At 41.0% G+C, this 16,164-nt stretch overlaps 1 protein-coding gene across 1 annotated transcript in view; it reads right to left on the bottom strand.

Moving 5' to 3' along the window:
• LOC107693472 (low-density lipoprotein receptor-related protein 1-like) overlaps positions 1-16,164 on the bottom strand; it is a 75,991-nt gene that overhangs the window by 27,231 nt on the left and 32,596 nt on the right. Inside the window, exons 27-38 of the mRNA XM_016492878.1 lie at positions 15,494-15,634; positions 15,020-15,207; positions 13,980-14,163; positions 13,624-13,709; positions 13,426-13,545; positions 12,559-12,746; positions 12,247-12,452; positions 9,802-9,990; positions 9,539-9,687; positions 8,793-8,886; positions 8,583-8,699; positions 7,132-7,431 (exon numbers count right to left, since the gene is read on the bottom strand). Coding sequence (XP_016348364.1) covers positions 7,132-7,431; positions 8,583-8,699; positions 8,793-8,886; positions 9,539-9,687; positions 9,802-9,990; positions 12,247-12,452; positions 12,559-12,746; positions 13,426-13,545; positions 13,624-13,709; positions 13,980-14,163; positions 15,020-15,207; positions 15,494-15,634 — 1,962 coding nt within the window. The remainder of the gene's footprint in view (positions 1-7,131; positions 7,432-8,582; positions 8,700-8,792; positions 8,887-9,538; positions 9,688-9,801; positions 9,991-12,246; positions 12,453-12,558; positions 12,747-13,425; positions 13,546-13,623; positions 13,710-13,979; positions 14,164-15,019; positions 15,208-15,493; positions 15,635-16,164) is intronic.

The raw sequence follows: 16,164 nt of genomic DNA, 5'->3' as shown, positions 1-16,164 counted from the left end.
GCGATTTCGCAAAACCTGTCGGCGAGTGAAAAATCGGGCTAAAATCGTGCAGTGTGAACTCGGCATAAGACGAACAATTCCGGACAAGGGAGAACAGAACGGGCTAAAACTCAAATAGGGCCGATAACGAGGGGCAGACAGTTGAGGAGGATAACTAATAATGAGACACAGGGAGAAACTAATGAACTATGATGACAGGAACAGGAAGATAACCAAATAAGGGCATAATGTCACACAGGGAGCACGTGGGGGAAGAAAACATACAAGACATGGAACAGAGTCTGACAACTACAGTGCATGGAGCAAATCACATATAGTAAACGCAGAAGCTTTTGTGTGCATCATACACTAGAACAAACCTCACTGGCTCTTGTGCATCACACTTGCATGTCTGAGCTCTCTGTATGTGTGTAAATATATAGTGAACAGATTTAATTTACGCTTTAAAGCAATTGTATCTCTTCACAAGAATTAATCCACTCGATTCATATTAATTTGTTTGTTTTACAAACCCTTTATAATCTTTAAAATTCTCTAAGTTCTAACCCATCTAAGTTAAAAATGTCTTAATTTGTGTTTCAAAGATGAACCAAAGTCTTATGGGTTTGGAACGATACGAGGGTGAGTAAATGATGACAATTTTCATTTGCTTTTCAAAGGAACTTGTGCTGCATCAAAACACTGTGGGAGCGCCTCTGGCTCTTGATTGAAGCATGTGTGAAATCAGTCCAATGGAGCGGCGAGACGTCACGGGCAGGGTGATGTAGAAACCAGTGGCCGGATTCATGAAACATTCTTAAGAAGAAATTAATCTTTTGCATTATTCAGCGCATATGAATGCGCAGGATGCGTTTGCTGTAGCAGCGCGGACACACATACCGGAAGCGTTCACTCGGATGAGAGCGCAAAAACACAGCACAAAAATGAATTAAACATATCGCTGTAGCTTGAGACAGGCTATTTTAAAAGTAACTGTTCAAAAACACGGCGCATTAAAAATGTGAAGCTGAGTGCCAGTCAAACTCACGACGAAAATAATGTGCGTGCTTATTAAGATTATTAGGGTAATTTGCAGGAAGCGCAAAAAGACAATAAAGTGTGAGTTCATCAGTGCGTCATGTATTCACTCAGATAACGACTGTTATTTTCTTCTTAAGAAAAAAATTAAGATGTTCTTAAGAATTTATTTGAGAACTTACTAAGAATTTTTCAAGAATTGCACTTAAGAACATTCTTACGAACTTCGTGGAATTTATTTTAAGAAATTTCTTAACTTATTTCTTAAGAAGATTTTCGTGAATCCGACCCCAAGTCGCTTAAAAGTGGAACAAACAGCATTAGCTTCTCTGTCTTCAGCAAGCATTCTGTGTATGTCAGTCGGAGTTTATGTTTGTTTGTCTGTGCCAGTGCACAATCAATGTCAAATAAGTAAAATATGGTGAGCAAAGAGTCTAAATAAGGCCTATAAATCTACATGATTGTGTGTTCCTCCCTGCCCCGCGCTACATTACGGGTGGGAACACACACGGTTCCGGTCCCGCTGCAGTCGAGGCAGAGCAGCGATTGAGATTGTGGGACTCGCAAACTGATCTAGTGAGAGATGGGCTCTGCCTTATATAAAATAAACCATATTCAGCCCAGCTCTTCAGCCCTAATGTATCAGACAATGCAAACATCAAGGGGTTGAATGATCAGGGCTATGGGGCGATGCCTAAGGTGGAGCAGATGCTTGCGAGCGATCTGTCCCTTGATACAGCATCGTCTCTTAAGTCTCCAACATTACCCACCAAGCCATGTAGAACAACTTCGGCTCTGGTGGGTAAGGTGGCAGGTCAAGCCAAGGGATGTCTGCAGGCATACCAGGCTGACCTGTTAAAAGACCTTGATGAGAGCGAGGGGGTAGGTACGGAAACAATCCAAGAACTGGACCAGGCCACCGATTTGTCTCTTCGGTCCAATAAGGAGACGGCTAGAGACATCAGCCATTCTATGGAAGCCCTGGTGGCCATGGATGGAAACTATGAACTTGTCTGACATCATAGAGAAGGGCAAGTTTTTCCTCCTGGATGCTCCACGTGCACCTTCTGGCCTGTTCAGTGCCGCTGTCACCTTAGTCGTCGACAAGTTGTTGGAGGTTAAATAGCAGGCAGCAGCATTCCAGCGCCACCTCCCTTGCCGACCTCAGGTCTTGGGGGCTGCTGGGAGGGAACAGCTCCTGGTATTGCACCACTCAGAAGCAGAGTGTTGCTTTCTGTGATCCCTGTGATGGGTTAAGCCTGCAGGCCAAGAAGAGTGTGCTTTTTCCAGTACAGAGGACCACTTATCTTGGCGTGATATGGGATTTGATGATGATATAGGCACGTCTGTCTCCTGCTCATATCGATTCGATTCTTGTAGCCGTAAACGGATTGAGGCTAGGCCAGTCACTCACTGTAAAACAGTTTTAGAGATTGTTGGGTCTGATGGCAGCAGCATCCAATGTGATACCTTTTGGCCTGCTGTCCATGAGACCTTTGCAGTGGTGGCTCAGAACCAAGGGATTTTCCCTGAGGGGCAACCCACTTCGCTTGATCAAGGTCACACACCCCTGTTAAAAAACACAGCATATGCTGGTTAGGTATGTTTTGAAGCATGGCTGCTGGTTTGAGCTGGTTTAAGCTGGTCATGTGCTGGTCCTAAGCTGGTCGTGAGCAGGAGCTAGTTGCTTAGGACCAGTTTAGGACCAGCACATGACCAGCTAAGGACCAGCTTAAACCAGTTCATGACCAGCTAAGGACCAGCTTAAACCAGCTCAAACCAGCAGCCATGCTTCAAAACATACCTAACCAGCATGTGCTGTTTTTTTCAACAGGGATAATGCCATACATTCATGTGGAAGAAGCCTTGGTTCTTGTCCCAGGGTCCTTGTGTTGGGAGCTCCTTGTCATCGCGTAACGCTTACAACAGATGGTTGTCATCGCGTAACGCTTACAACAGACGCTTTCACTGGTTGAGGAGCGATCACGAATTGTTCGCTCAGCTCAGGTCTGTGGGGAGACATCATCTCTTGTGGCACATCAATTGCCTGGAAATGCTGGCTGTGTTCTGAGTAAACCCAGCGCAACCCAGCAGCCATGCTTCAAAACATACCTAACCAGCATGTGCTGTTTTTTTCAACAGGGATAATGCCATACATTCATGTGGAAGAAGCCTTGGTTCTTGTCCCAGGGTCCTTGTGTTGGGAGCTCCTTGTCATCGCGTAACGCTTACAACAGATGGTTGTCATCGCGTAACGCTTACAACAGACGCTTTCACTGGTTGAGGAGCGATCACGAATTGTTCGCTCAGCTCAGGTCTGTGGGGAGACATCATCTCTTGTGGCACATCAATTGCCTGGAAATGCTGGCTGTGTTCTGAGCATTGAAATACTTTCTCCCAGACCCGAGAGGCCATCATGTGCTTGTTCGTACAGACAACACATCTGTGGTCTCTTACAGCATCCATTTTGCAAGTTGCACACCAGATCCTCCTGTAGGCTCAAGGAAAACTGGTCTCCCAAGGGGGTGGAGCAGATTTGGAGGGAGTTCGGCCAGGCAGAAGTGGACTTGTTTGCGTCTCAAGAAACGACACACTGGCTACGTTTACATGCAACCAAATAATCCGTCAGTAATCGGATTGACGGCTCAATCGGACTGAAAACCTTCATGTAAACACCTTAATCGATCCGATTGAGCACAATCTGAATGAGATTTTGATCGGATTGAAAGGGGTGGTTTATTCCTTTTCTAAAACACTTGATCGAATTGAAAACCGAAACTGAAAGGACTGCGCATGTGCAATGACACCGAAATAGCATAATGACACATGACGCGCCGAACGAGCCATTCTTTCCGTTGATAAAGAGTTGTATAAATTAATGTCCTGTCATTATAAAACTCTCCTTTCACTCAGCGTCTGTGAAGTGGAGCAGGACAACATCCCACCAGTCCTTGTTTCGGATTCTCATCCAGGGACGACATATAAGCAGCATGGCACAGTGGTTGATATGTAATATTTATCCAGAAATGGATACATATTAATTCCGCAGTTTAAAACAAATAAAGAAACCATGTCGGAGAGTGGTTATGATGTGCAAACGGGGAAACTCTATATTTGTTCAGTGTGCTCATGTCCAAAAAAATGTATTCTAATTTGAAGCTTGTGACATATAAACATGCACATCAACCCGATCACTTTATTTAGCCTTCATGTGAACACTACTTTCAGATTCATAAATTGAATTGAATTGAATTCAGTCTGATTGAAACAAAAATTGTGCATGTAAACAGCCAATGTCTGCTCTGGTTTTCCCTCATGTGAACTTCTCTCGAACTGGATGCCATGGTACAGGCATTGCTGAGGCTGCGTCTGTATGCATTTCCCTCAATTGCTCTGCTGTCAGGTGTTCTGGAGAGAGCTCACCAGGACAGGGTCCATCTGTTACTAGTAGCCTTGTTCTGGCCGGCTCGAGTATGGTTCTCAGACCAAGGCCCTCCTCGACGGCTTTCCATGGGAGGTTCCGGTTAGGTGGGACCTTTTGTCTTAGGCAGGGGGCTCAATCCTTCACCTGGAGTTATGGACGCTATGGGTGTGGCCACAGAGAGGGCACAACTTACAGATTCTGGTCTCTCAGCTGAGGTTGCTGAGAACATACTCCACTCCAGAGCTTCCTCCATGAGGAAACAGAACGCCTTGAAGTGGGCACTGTTCGTTTGGTGTGGAAATCGACAGCAGGACCCAGTTTACTGCCTGGTTGGTTCAGTGCTGGAGTGATTCACAACAAGGTTATCTCCCTCCACCTTAATGGTATACGTACGTGGTTGCCAAAGCTGCTCACTAGAACCCCTTTGGGTGGTCAGTCATTGGGAAAAAAACCTGTTAGTGACCGTTGGTGCACTCAATGCAAAGGATGGTGGCTTCTAAACCCTTTCTTTCAGGGGTGTCCCTGCAGGACATTTGTGATGTGGCGGGCCATTCTTCCTCACTCACATTCATCAGGTTCTATTATTTAGACCTGGGATCTCTGCCAAGCTTTTAAGTTCTCCTCTCTTAGCTTTGCTCACCATGATTCATGGTAGACAGGTATTCGTCAGTATGGCCAGTATGGTCTTTCCCACAGCGTTTCGAGTTCCCTTGAGAGGGAACGTCTCAGGTTATGTCTGTACCCATAGATCCCTGAAAGGGAACGAGACACTTCGTCTCCCTGCTATACTCCCCAGTCTTCGGTGTCACATGATCATTCAGAAATCATTCTAATATGCTGCGCTGGTAATAGAGATGTCATGTTCCATCTGCATTCTGTTTCTAAAGACTTTTACTATGGACTGAAGTATATTTTTGGTATTTGTGTTCAAGTTTTCCCATGTTTAATTTCTGTTCCTCAGTTTCCAGAGCTGTTGATTACGTTTCCATGGTTTCTGATTGTATGCATTTGTTTTCTTGTTTAGCCTCTTGTTATTTCCTATATAGACTGTTGCAAATTCACTCCTGTATCATCTTCACGTTTACATTAAAACTGCACTTACATCCAAACCATGTCTGCTTGGAAACCATGACAGAAGTTTGGACCAAATATTATGGCTCTAGCAGTGGAACAACTCCTCCTCCTCACCTAGGATGCTCAATACCCTGAAAACCACACCTGTGAGTTCTTCCATCTGGCAAACTCTGTGCACTTACTGGACAGGTCCCTAAGTTCCTTTTTCTATGTCTTTGAGAGATATTTTGTGACTTTGTAGAGCTGGGTGAGGTGGAGGAGAATTCCAACCTTCTAATATCCACTCCAGCCCCAGAGCTCATGTCAGAGTCTGCTTCAGCCCCAGAGCTCATACAAGGGTCTGCTCCAGTCTTTGAATTGATCTATTTATTTATTTATTTATTTTTGCACAGATAGAACACAAGGATGGTTTGTCCCAGAGCCATCTCCCACCGCCCTGTCCATCCTGGAGTCAGCGCTGACCTCCCTGTCCATCCAAGAGCCAACACCTGCAGTCAGGTCAAAACTGCAGACTCTTCCCATAATTATTTTCACCCCAAGAGTCCTATCTGAGCAGTTAATTACTCTCTTTGTCCCAGCCACTGAGGCTGCCTCCCCAAAATTTTTTGCCAGTCACATCCAGCTTGGTTGACTTCAGTTCAACTTGGTTCTAGCCATTTCCTTGGCTTCCCTCCACTGGTTCCATCCAGCACAAATGACTCACCAGTCTCATCCATCTCCCTAGCCCTTCCTCCTCAATCAGGATCTTCTACATCAGCTACCCTGACTCCCCCAATTGCTGCTGCTCTGCCGGTTCTCCCCAGTCCTCCAGCTTCACCGCTGTGACCCCCGTCTTCTGGCTCCACCACTGTCCTCAGTCACACCGGCTCTACCTTGCCATGCCCCTCTAAATCCCCCGGCTCTGCCTCAGACCTCTCCCGTTCAGTGGTCCTGGCTTTTCTCACCTGGGAGCCACCATTACCTTCCTGTGACCTGGACATTCCTTTCTTTTTTATTGTGCTAGCTGTGTTCTATGTTTCTAAGGACTTTTACTTTGAAGTATATTTTGATTCGTTTTGGTGTTTGTGTTCAAGTTTTTCAGTGTTTAATTCCTGTTCCTTTTCGTTTCCAGAGTGACTGATTATATTTCCATAGTTTCTGATTGTTCACACCTGTTTTTTTGTGTAGCTCCTCGTTATTCCCTTCGTATATATAGCCCTTTGTTTCCTTAGTCATTTGTCTGATATTGTCTTGATGTTTTGCATTTGCGGTTGGCTTCCTTGTTTTTTTTCTTCAAGTTATTAACTAGCTTCACTCCTGTATCATCTTCATGTGCTTATATTAAAGCTGCTCTTAGATTCTAATCACATTTCCTTGCGATCCGTAGTTCAAAGAAACATTTTTCAATCAATCCTAATCCTGGAGCCCCTTTGGATATCTCCCTCATCAAACATACCTGATTCAGCTCATTACAGAAAATAAATATTTTGTAATATTATGAATGCATTTGTTGTCACTTTTGACCCATTTAATGCATCCTTGCTGGATAAAAGTATTAATTTCTTAAAAAAGTAATACAAAATAATTAAATATCTCACTGACCCCAATGATCTTTCAGATGAGCAAACACTCTACACGTTCTTCTATCTTCCAGAGGACAACAATAGAAGGTCTGTGATGTATGTATGTGTGAGTGGCGATACAACTGATCACATTAAAATCAAAGTCACAGCATGGCTTTGTGAGATTATTAAAACACAAAAGGCTTTTTTTTGTCTTCTCATTTTTATGTCTTATTGTCTTATAATGAAACTCACGGCAGTCTTTCTCATCCTCTCCTTCCCCGCAGTTGTCTTGGCCGTTACAGCGGAATATTCCAGGAATACAGCGACTGGGATTGGTGCATTTAAACTGACTGGGCAAACACACGTGAATATCTGCAAATCACACATACAAACACATTAGTGGAGTAACAAAGGTGATATGCTTATTGCCCTATTGGAGGCAGCTGAGGGAAAGTCATATTTTCAGTCAAAAGATGGGAAAATATAACATTACTTATTAAAGCAATTATTCTCAAGTGGTAATGTGTTACCGCAATCTTACCACATATAATACAGTGTACTTATAGGCACAAAGTCAAGCTCTTTAAAAACAGCAGCAATAGCAATATTCTAAAAAACCCTATAGTGTTCAATAAATACACTACTTGTACTTACTATTAACAATATTCTGAATAATCCTATAGTTCACGAGCACAGTATTAATACTGTTTGTGCATATTCTGTAAATACTGTTCTGGATATCTGAAGTCTGGTAGACAAAGTATACATATCAAGTACTTTAGTTTAAGTGCAGGTACCCTCATAAAATATTACTCCAATAAGTACTCATTTTCAATTTTACGTGAGTAAGTACTTGATTTTTAAAGTAAGGTCAAGTTAAGAAAGTAAAATGTACTGTTGTTAATGTTTATTTATTTTGCAGTTTTACTTATCTAAGATTAGTGGATGAAGAGATCAAATTTGTACTGATCTGCAAATAAGTTTTATTTTATTACCAAAACATATGCTATTATAACATTAAATTTCAATATGCATAAGCAACTGTGCAAAAAACTTCACATAGGGCAAAATGTGTTAATATTTTAGGAAGAATGATTTGCAAATATACTAGTTATATATCTCATTACATCATTATATGAACTGCTATAGCAGAGAGGATTGTGCATGAGCATTCACTTGCATTATTTTAACATTATCTAGTTACATAGTTAGAACAGCTGCAATTAGATCATAAATGATTCAACTGAAAAGAAGCAGCTTGTTCACGAATCAACAACGCTATCACGCCTTGATTTCTTCAGTTCAAAATAACAAGGAACAATATGTTTTTATGAAATTCAGTGGAGTAAAAAGTGTGATATTATGTTTTGGAATATAGTGAAGTAAAGGTTTTCCAAAATAAAAATATTCTGATAAAATACAGCTATCTGAAAAATGTACTTAAGTACAGTAAAGTAACAGTAAAAATCCATTGTGACATTTTGCGCAGATGAAAAACAGAGGTGGTGTGTGGTGAAGCATACCGCAGTTGGCCTCGTCAGAGTTATCCTGGCAGTCGTTGTCTCCGTCACAGATGTACGCTGGGTTTGTACAGATCCCAGTATCACACTGGAACTGACCTGGTCTGCATTTAAACTCAGCTGTTGAAAGAAATATGTACAAATGTGCTTTTATTACACATCTTAGTTATGCTACAGGGAGAAAATATGTCTCCTACAATCCACATCACTCACGGCAGTCGGCAGGCTCGTCGGATCGGTCGCCACAGTCGTCCTCGGTGTCACACTTCCACCAGAACGGGATACACTTGTCGTTCTTGCAGACAAACTGATGAGAGATGTGGAGGAACATGTGGTACGTGTCATTCTGATTTAGACTGGGTTTAAAGGGTTAGTTCACCCAAAAATGAAAATTCTGTCCCTATTCTGAAAAACCCGTAAGACCTTCGATCTTCTTCGGAACACAATTTAAGATCTTTTTGATGAAATCTGAGGGCTCTCTGACCCTCCCATACACAGCAAGGTAACTACCACGTTCAAGGTCCAGAAAAGTACCAAGATGATCGACAAAGTAGTCCGTGTGACATCAGTGGTTCAACTGTAAAGTTACGAAGCTACGAGAATACTGTTTTGCGCGAAGAATAATAAATAAACGACGCTATTCCACATTTTCGTCTCTACTGCGTCACTTGTGGACGCGCGTTCATGACAGTACCATGAGCGACAGAGCGTGTGGCGGCGCCGGCGATCTTGGTACTTTTCTGGACCTTGAACGTGGTAGTTACCTTGCTGTGTATGGGAGGGTCAGAGAGCCCTCAGATTTAATCAAAAATATCTTAAATTGTGTTCCGAAGATGAACGTAGGTCGTATGGGTTTGGAACGACACGAGGGTGAGTAATTAATGGCAGAATTTTCATTTTTGGGTGAACTAACCCTTTAAGTCTAAGGTCATGATCTGGGTCAAGTATCACGTGCTCACCTGGCTGGCGGTGCAGTTGGACATGCACTGCTTCCCATCAGCGGCCAGGTAGAAGTTCGTGGGACAGGCACATTTATAACCTCCGCCCGGAGAGAGCAGACACAAGTTACTGCAGCCGCCATTGTCTGTCTGGCACGGGTGATTTGTGACTACAGCGGGAGACAAGAGAGCGCTACATTAAACCTATAACATCAAGGCATAAAACAAGATCATCTAAGCTGGCCTCAGTAAGTGAAGTGTGTCTTTGACAGTGGTGTCCTGACCCTCTGGCTGTCTGCAGGGGTGGTAGATGTGGACGTCCATGGGTCTGTGTAAGGTGCTGATCAGCATGGTCTTGTTGGTGCCCAGTGTTTTATGAGCTCTGTTGATAGACTTGGTCTCCCAGTCGGTCCAGTAGATGTACTCCTCAAAAAGAGTCATGGCGAATATGTGCGGGATGTCCTGAGTCAAAACTGCAGCACAAACACAGGGATTATTTACTACACAAACATCACACAGCGACCTTGCATAATCGAAGATAAAATATTCTCCTCAGAAGCACATTAAAAGTTCCCTGAAGCACTTTGTAGGAATTTTACAATTATTATTTTAATTCAGACTTTAGACTTTATATTATCACATAATATATTATTTTTAGTGCTGTCAAACGATTAATCACGATTACCCAAATAAAAAATAAAAGTTTTTGTTTACATAATATATGTATGTGTACTGTGTACAGGGCCGCATTAACCATTGGGCTAGGCGGGGCTGAAGCCCCGGGGCCCGGACAAGGAGGGGGCCCGTGATTGGCTGTGGGGTATTTTGACTGGTCATGGTAGCGCCGATTGCCAAAGCCCTGCCCCTCACATATTAGCGCTATTATTTAGTGGAGCTTTTCCATATATTCCATGCATTACCTTTAGAGATTAAAACGTAACGTTTGAATTTGGTTTAACAATCAAATGCATTTATTCTATATTTTTACTTTTGAACGACCCGTGCACCACGTAACAATGAGGTGATCTCCGTAAATTCCATGCATTACCATTTGAGATTGAAACGTAACGTTTGAATTTGGTTTAACAATCAAATGCATTTATTCTATATTTTTACTTTTGAACGACCCGTGCACCACGTAACAATGAGGTGATCGCTGCAATATCTGCGTCCTCTCTTCACTTCGTTCTGGCATAATCTGGAAATGGTCATGCAAAGAGCAATCTTCGATAAGTAAAAATGTAAAGTATTCTAAAAAGAAAGTGAGAGAGGGGCTATTCTAAAAAACTGAGGAGGGAGGGGAAAACATGTGTTAGAGAGTCAGTAAAATTCCCAGCTATCAGGTTATTTTACTAAAGCTGATGATGGAGTGGAAGTTGTGAAACAGCAAGTGGACCGGGCACATGGAGCAGATAAAATCACAGCGTCATCGTCCCCACAGATTTTAGGTTAGTTTGATTAACAAGTTAACAACTTGATGGATGTATATTGCTTTTTGTGTTTGAACAAAGTATATTCGCTTATGGGTTGAGAGATAAACCATATAGCCTATCAATCGTTTTGCGCGGCATGATGTAGGTTAAGCTTTTCATTTTAACGCATTTTAAGCATTGTGGTTTAAAAACAAATGTAACTGTTCAGGGACATTAAGCAGTGGGGCAGAATTCATTTTGGCAAATGCGAGCATTAAGACGGTTACGGCCTGATTCGCGTGGCGCACACCTGCTCGTACAGCGCCAGTCTAAACTTGAGTTATTTTTCGCGCCTTGTGCTTAAACGTTCAAATGCACAATATATATATATATATATATATATATATATAAATGTATAAATATAATATAAACGTAAATATTTTCCAATATATACAGGCATGCGTTTGTATTTATATATACATAATAAATATACGCAGTACACACTCATATATTATGTAAACAAAAAACTTATTTGGGATGCGATTAATCGTTTGACAGCACTAATTATTTTATATACTACTGTTCAAAAGTTTGGGGTAAGTGAGAATTAAGCAATGATGCATTAAAATCAGCAAAAATCACAGTTAAGACATTTATAATGTTACAAACTATTTATATTTCAAACTAATTTTGGTCTTTTGAACTTTCTATTCATCCAAAAAATCCTGAAAATGTATCACAGTTTCCACAAAAAATATGAAGCACCACATCTGTTTTCAACATTGATAATAATCAGAAATGTTTCTTGAGCAGCAAAGCAGCATATTAGAATGATTTCTGAAGATCATGTGACACTGAAGACTGGAGTAATGATGCTGAAAATTCAGCTTTGATCACAGGAATAAATTACATTAAAAAAAAATATTAAAATGGAAAACAGGTCAATTATAATAATAATAATAATTCAAAATATTACTATTAATACTGTATTTTTATCAAATAAGTGAAGTCTTGGTAAGCATCAGAGACTTCTTAAAAATCATTAGTATATATTTTGTTATTTTATGATTGTATAACAGTTAGTTATCCAGTCATGAAAAGCTTGCTTTGCTTCTTTTTCAACTAGTCATATGGAAGATATGCTAAAATTGGTAAATTGCTAAAGTGTAAGTTATTTTATACTATCCTCTTAACTACAGTTTAACTACAGTCAGTCTTGCTGCTGTACTGAATACAAAAAAAATAAGTCAAAAAATACAGCTCTGATAACTTGTGACCCCTTCACACAATAGCTTATATTTGAGTTTTGGTCTTCACCTGTATGTCTGTTGGATCCGTCTAAGCTGGCAAACTCGATGTAGTCCTCTCTGGCGTCTGCCCAGTAGATGCGATCATTGATGAAGTCCAGAGTGAGACCGTTGGGCCATGTTATCTTGTCCTGTATGATCACACTTCTGTTGCTGCCGTCCATCCCAATGCGGCCGATATGAGGATTATCACCCCAGTCAGACCAGTACAGGTACCTGACAAAGACAGACACTCACACTTTATGATCTTTATTAGCACAAACAGGAAGATGGGAACAAAATAATGAAAAAAGAAAGCAATTAAGGCATTTTCAGTGTTTACCCATTGCGGATGTCCACAGCTATGGCTCTGGGTTCCCTTAGTCCCGAGTTGACCAGCACCGTCCTGTATGCTCCGTTCAGCTTCGACACCTCAATAGTGTCCCGCCCCTTATCACACCAATACAGGTTACCCCCGACCCAATCAACAGCCAGACCATCAGGGTTGCTGAGAGACGTGCGATGGAGAACCTGCAGCAGAGTCAAACCAATGTCCAGCTTCAGAATAGATTTAGTTTTTAAATGAGAATGAGAGTCCGAACAGCTGATAAAATCATCATAACAATCAGTTAACGTCTGCTGCGTGTCTGTAAGAAACAAAACCATTACTTGTTTTTTTAACTTTTGATTTTTACTTGTTGATTTTGGCCAAAATACGACTCAATAATGCATAATAACGCTTCCTCCAGTGAAAAAGTCCATCTCCTGTTGTCTTTCACATCAAAAACCACACACCTAGACTGTTTTGGACCATTTTGGCTTGTAAACGGTGCTTGATCTGTGCAGATTTCTCTCCTGATTCAGGCGAGATTACGATATTATGGATAGAGGACTTTCTTGCAAACACAGATTTGGTCTTCTCAAGATGTTAACTGATGGACTGGAGTGCTGTGGATTACTTGTGGATTATTGTAGTGGTTTTATCAGCTGTTTGGACTCTCATTCTGACGGCACCCATTCACTGCAGAGCATCCATTGCTGAGACACTGATGCAATGCTACATTTCTCCAAATCTTTTCCCATGAAGAAAGAAACTCATCTAGAGTACATCTGGGATGGCCTGAGGGTGAGTACATTTTCAACAAAAGTTCATTTTGGGATGAGCTATCCCTTTAATATTCAAAACACAATGCAGTTGCATGCAAATCACCTGAACATCGCTGCCGTTGATGTGCATGCGTCGAATCATACTGCCTTGAGTCGTCACATCCGTCCAATAGATCATCTGCTGCCTGTAGTCGAAGTCCAACGCAACAGCATTGTTCAGACCCTGCGAATGAAGAGCATTCATGAGGAACCAGGCAAACAACTGGAACGAAATGTTTGAACAACTAGTGTCAAATCATACCTGCTTTAAAAGTGTGTAGTTTGAGCCGTCCAAGTTGAGCTTTCTCAGGTAATACCGGTTAGCAAAGATGAGGAATGGCTCCTCGTCTATACAACGAAGCGAGAGGAAATGAAGACCAATGACAGTAAAAAGAAACACCATAACATGACACTTATTTAAAAAGTGAACTATCTGTAACTCAAATCTTTTATAATGATTGATCTACATTGCAAATGGCAAATCCAGTGCTGAATTCCTTTGGAAAGTGTACTTTTCGTATTTTCACAAGCGGCCCTCAAGCCAAGTATCTAGTTTAACCGTCCTACAATGCAACACGGTCACAAATGTCCTGGACAGATTGGCCGTCTGCCTCGTACCGGAGGTGGACTTGCAGACGGTGGGGTCGGAGGGGCTGAGCTGGAAGCCATCCACACACACACAGCGGAAGCTGCCGTGTGTGTTGATGCAGTGCTGTGTGCAGGGATACGTGGTGGAGCACTCGTCCACATCTACACACGTCTTCCCATCATCCTTCAGTCTAAAGCCAGCGTGGCATCTGCACTGGAGAGAGGAACACACAAGAACGGTAAGCATCGGATTGTGCCAGTGTGAGGGATACCTGTTCATTTTATGATCGCAGTGGTGATTGCATTTATATGAAGGAACCAACAAAGGCACAAATGGATGCATCTTTTACTTCATACACTCTTTTTGCTGATTTATAAATTGATTTATATTATTTATTGCACTTTTTGCTACTTTATAAATGCTTTTTATTTGTAGACTTCATCGTTTTACCCTTGTCTCGTACCCAAACTTTAGTAACACTTTAGGGACAAATTCTCACTATTAGTTTATTAGCATGACTATTATTAACATGCTGGCTGTTTATTAGTACTTATAAAGCACATATTGTGCATGACCATATTTTACATCCATCAAGGCAACAATTTATGTTTTATTAGGGATGTTTAACTCTTTCCCTGCCATTGGTGGAATTTTCCGTGTTTTCACTGTTGTACGGTTGTTGTACGGCTATAACACATCTTCTGAAAGAGTACTGAATCTCGGGATCAAAATAAGGCAAAGTAAGCAAATGCATATGTGAAATAGCACAATCATCAAACATTAAACAGCATATAAATCAATCAAAACTGGCTGATGTTACCCAATGAAATGTCGACCCAGCAAGTGGGTTAGGACTGTGAAGTTTTGTGAAAATGATCAAAAATGCTAGTGTTGGCTTTTTTCTTTTCTTTGTTTTTCAATTAAGTTAAATTAACAAAATACTAATTAAGAGAAAAAATACTGGCAGTGCAATGGGCAAATTTACTAAATGATGAATTGTGAAAGTAAAGAACAATTAAATAAATAATAGTATGCTGTAAAACATGAAACATGATCTAGAAATGTTTACCTTGAATCCGATCTTCAGGTCCTCACACTGCTGAGAGCAGCCGCTCAGTTTACTGTTCAGGCATTCATTAATGAAGCAGTTCAGCTCATCTGTACCGTCGCCACAGTCATCATCGTGATTGCACAGTAACGTCTCACTGATGCATTTACCGTTCCCACATGCATACGCCGTGTCATTACATTTCTTTTCTGCTTGAAAGAAAGAGAGAACCGTTAAATGCATGCACAGATTCGCCCGGCCCTGCAGGTTTCTACTGTAACCAAAGCCTTTTCAAAGATACTCAGTTTGATTTAGTATGAGTTTGTCTGCATTGTTCTGTGACTCAGCACTAGTTTATCCCAAACGCTCTCAGTTCTTTCAGTGCTCCTTCACACTTTGGTAGCATGAAGCCACACAGACTGTTGAACAGACGGTGAGCTTTGTCATTTGGAACGGGGCCAGAGATATCCAGCCAGATTAGCATTTAGTTCATACCAGGCCCGTTGCAGTGAGGATTTTTAGGAGCTTCGTCTGAGTGATCGTGACAGTCGAACTCTCCGTCACACTCCCAGGATTTCTGGATCAGACAGCGGCCGTTATCACAGCGGAACTCATTGGCCTTGCATGCAGGATACTCTGCAAAGACAAACACAGACCCATGAGCACAAATAATACAGTGAAGTCGAAATGATTAAAAACATGCACTTGTGTAGTTATGGCTACCAAATTAGTAATATAGCTTCCCTGAGTGTTTACTGTCTTCCTCTTGCAATATCGTCACACTCTTTTCCTGTTTAATACTGTAAAACTGCATGAACACAATCTGGATTGTATAAAGCACTATATAAATAAAGGTGATCTGACTTGATTTGACTATTATAGTTTTTGATAATATTTTGAATTTTGAAGATTTTTATTTTTATATTTTCTGTTTCCACTTTAATTTTAGTTCAAGTTTTAGTAACTTATTTTTTTTTATTATTTATTATTTTTTTTTATTTTTTTTTATTTTATTATTATTTTTAATAAGTCTTTTTAGTATGGTAGTTACTCATTGTTCTTTATTACTTATACTTATTTTAGTACTTCAACTTTAAATAAAAAAGAGAAATGCGGCTTATAAATGTTGAAATAAAATAGTTTAATAAAATTATTTTATTATTTTA

The sequence above is a fragment of the Sinocyclocheilus anshuiensis genome, unplaced genomic scaffold (assembly GCF_001515605.1).
Source record: "Sinocyclocheilus anshuiensis isolate Anshui unplaced genomic scaffold, SAMN03320099.WGS_v1.1 scaffold1618, whole genome shotgun sequence".
NCBI lineage: Eukaryota > Metazoa > Chordata > Actinopteri > Cypriniformes > Cyprinidae > Sinocyclocheilus > Sinocyclocheilus anshuiensis.
Note: the sequence above shows the minus strand (reverse complement) of the source record. Positions and strands in the feature narration are given on the sequence as shown.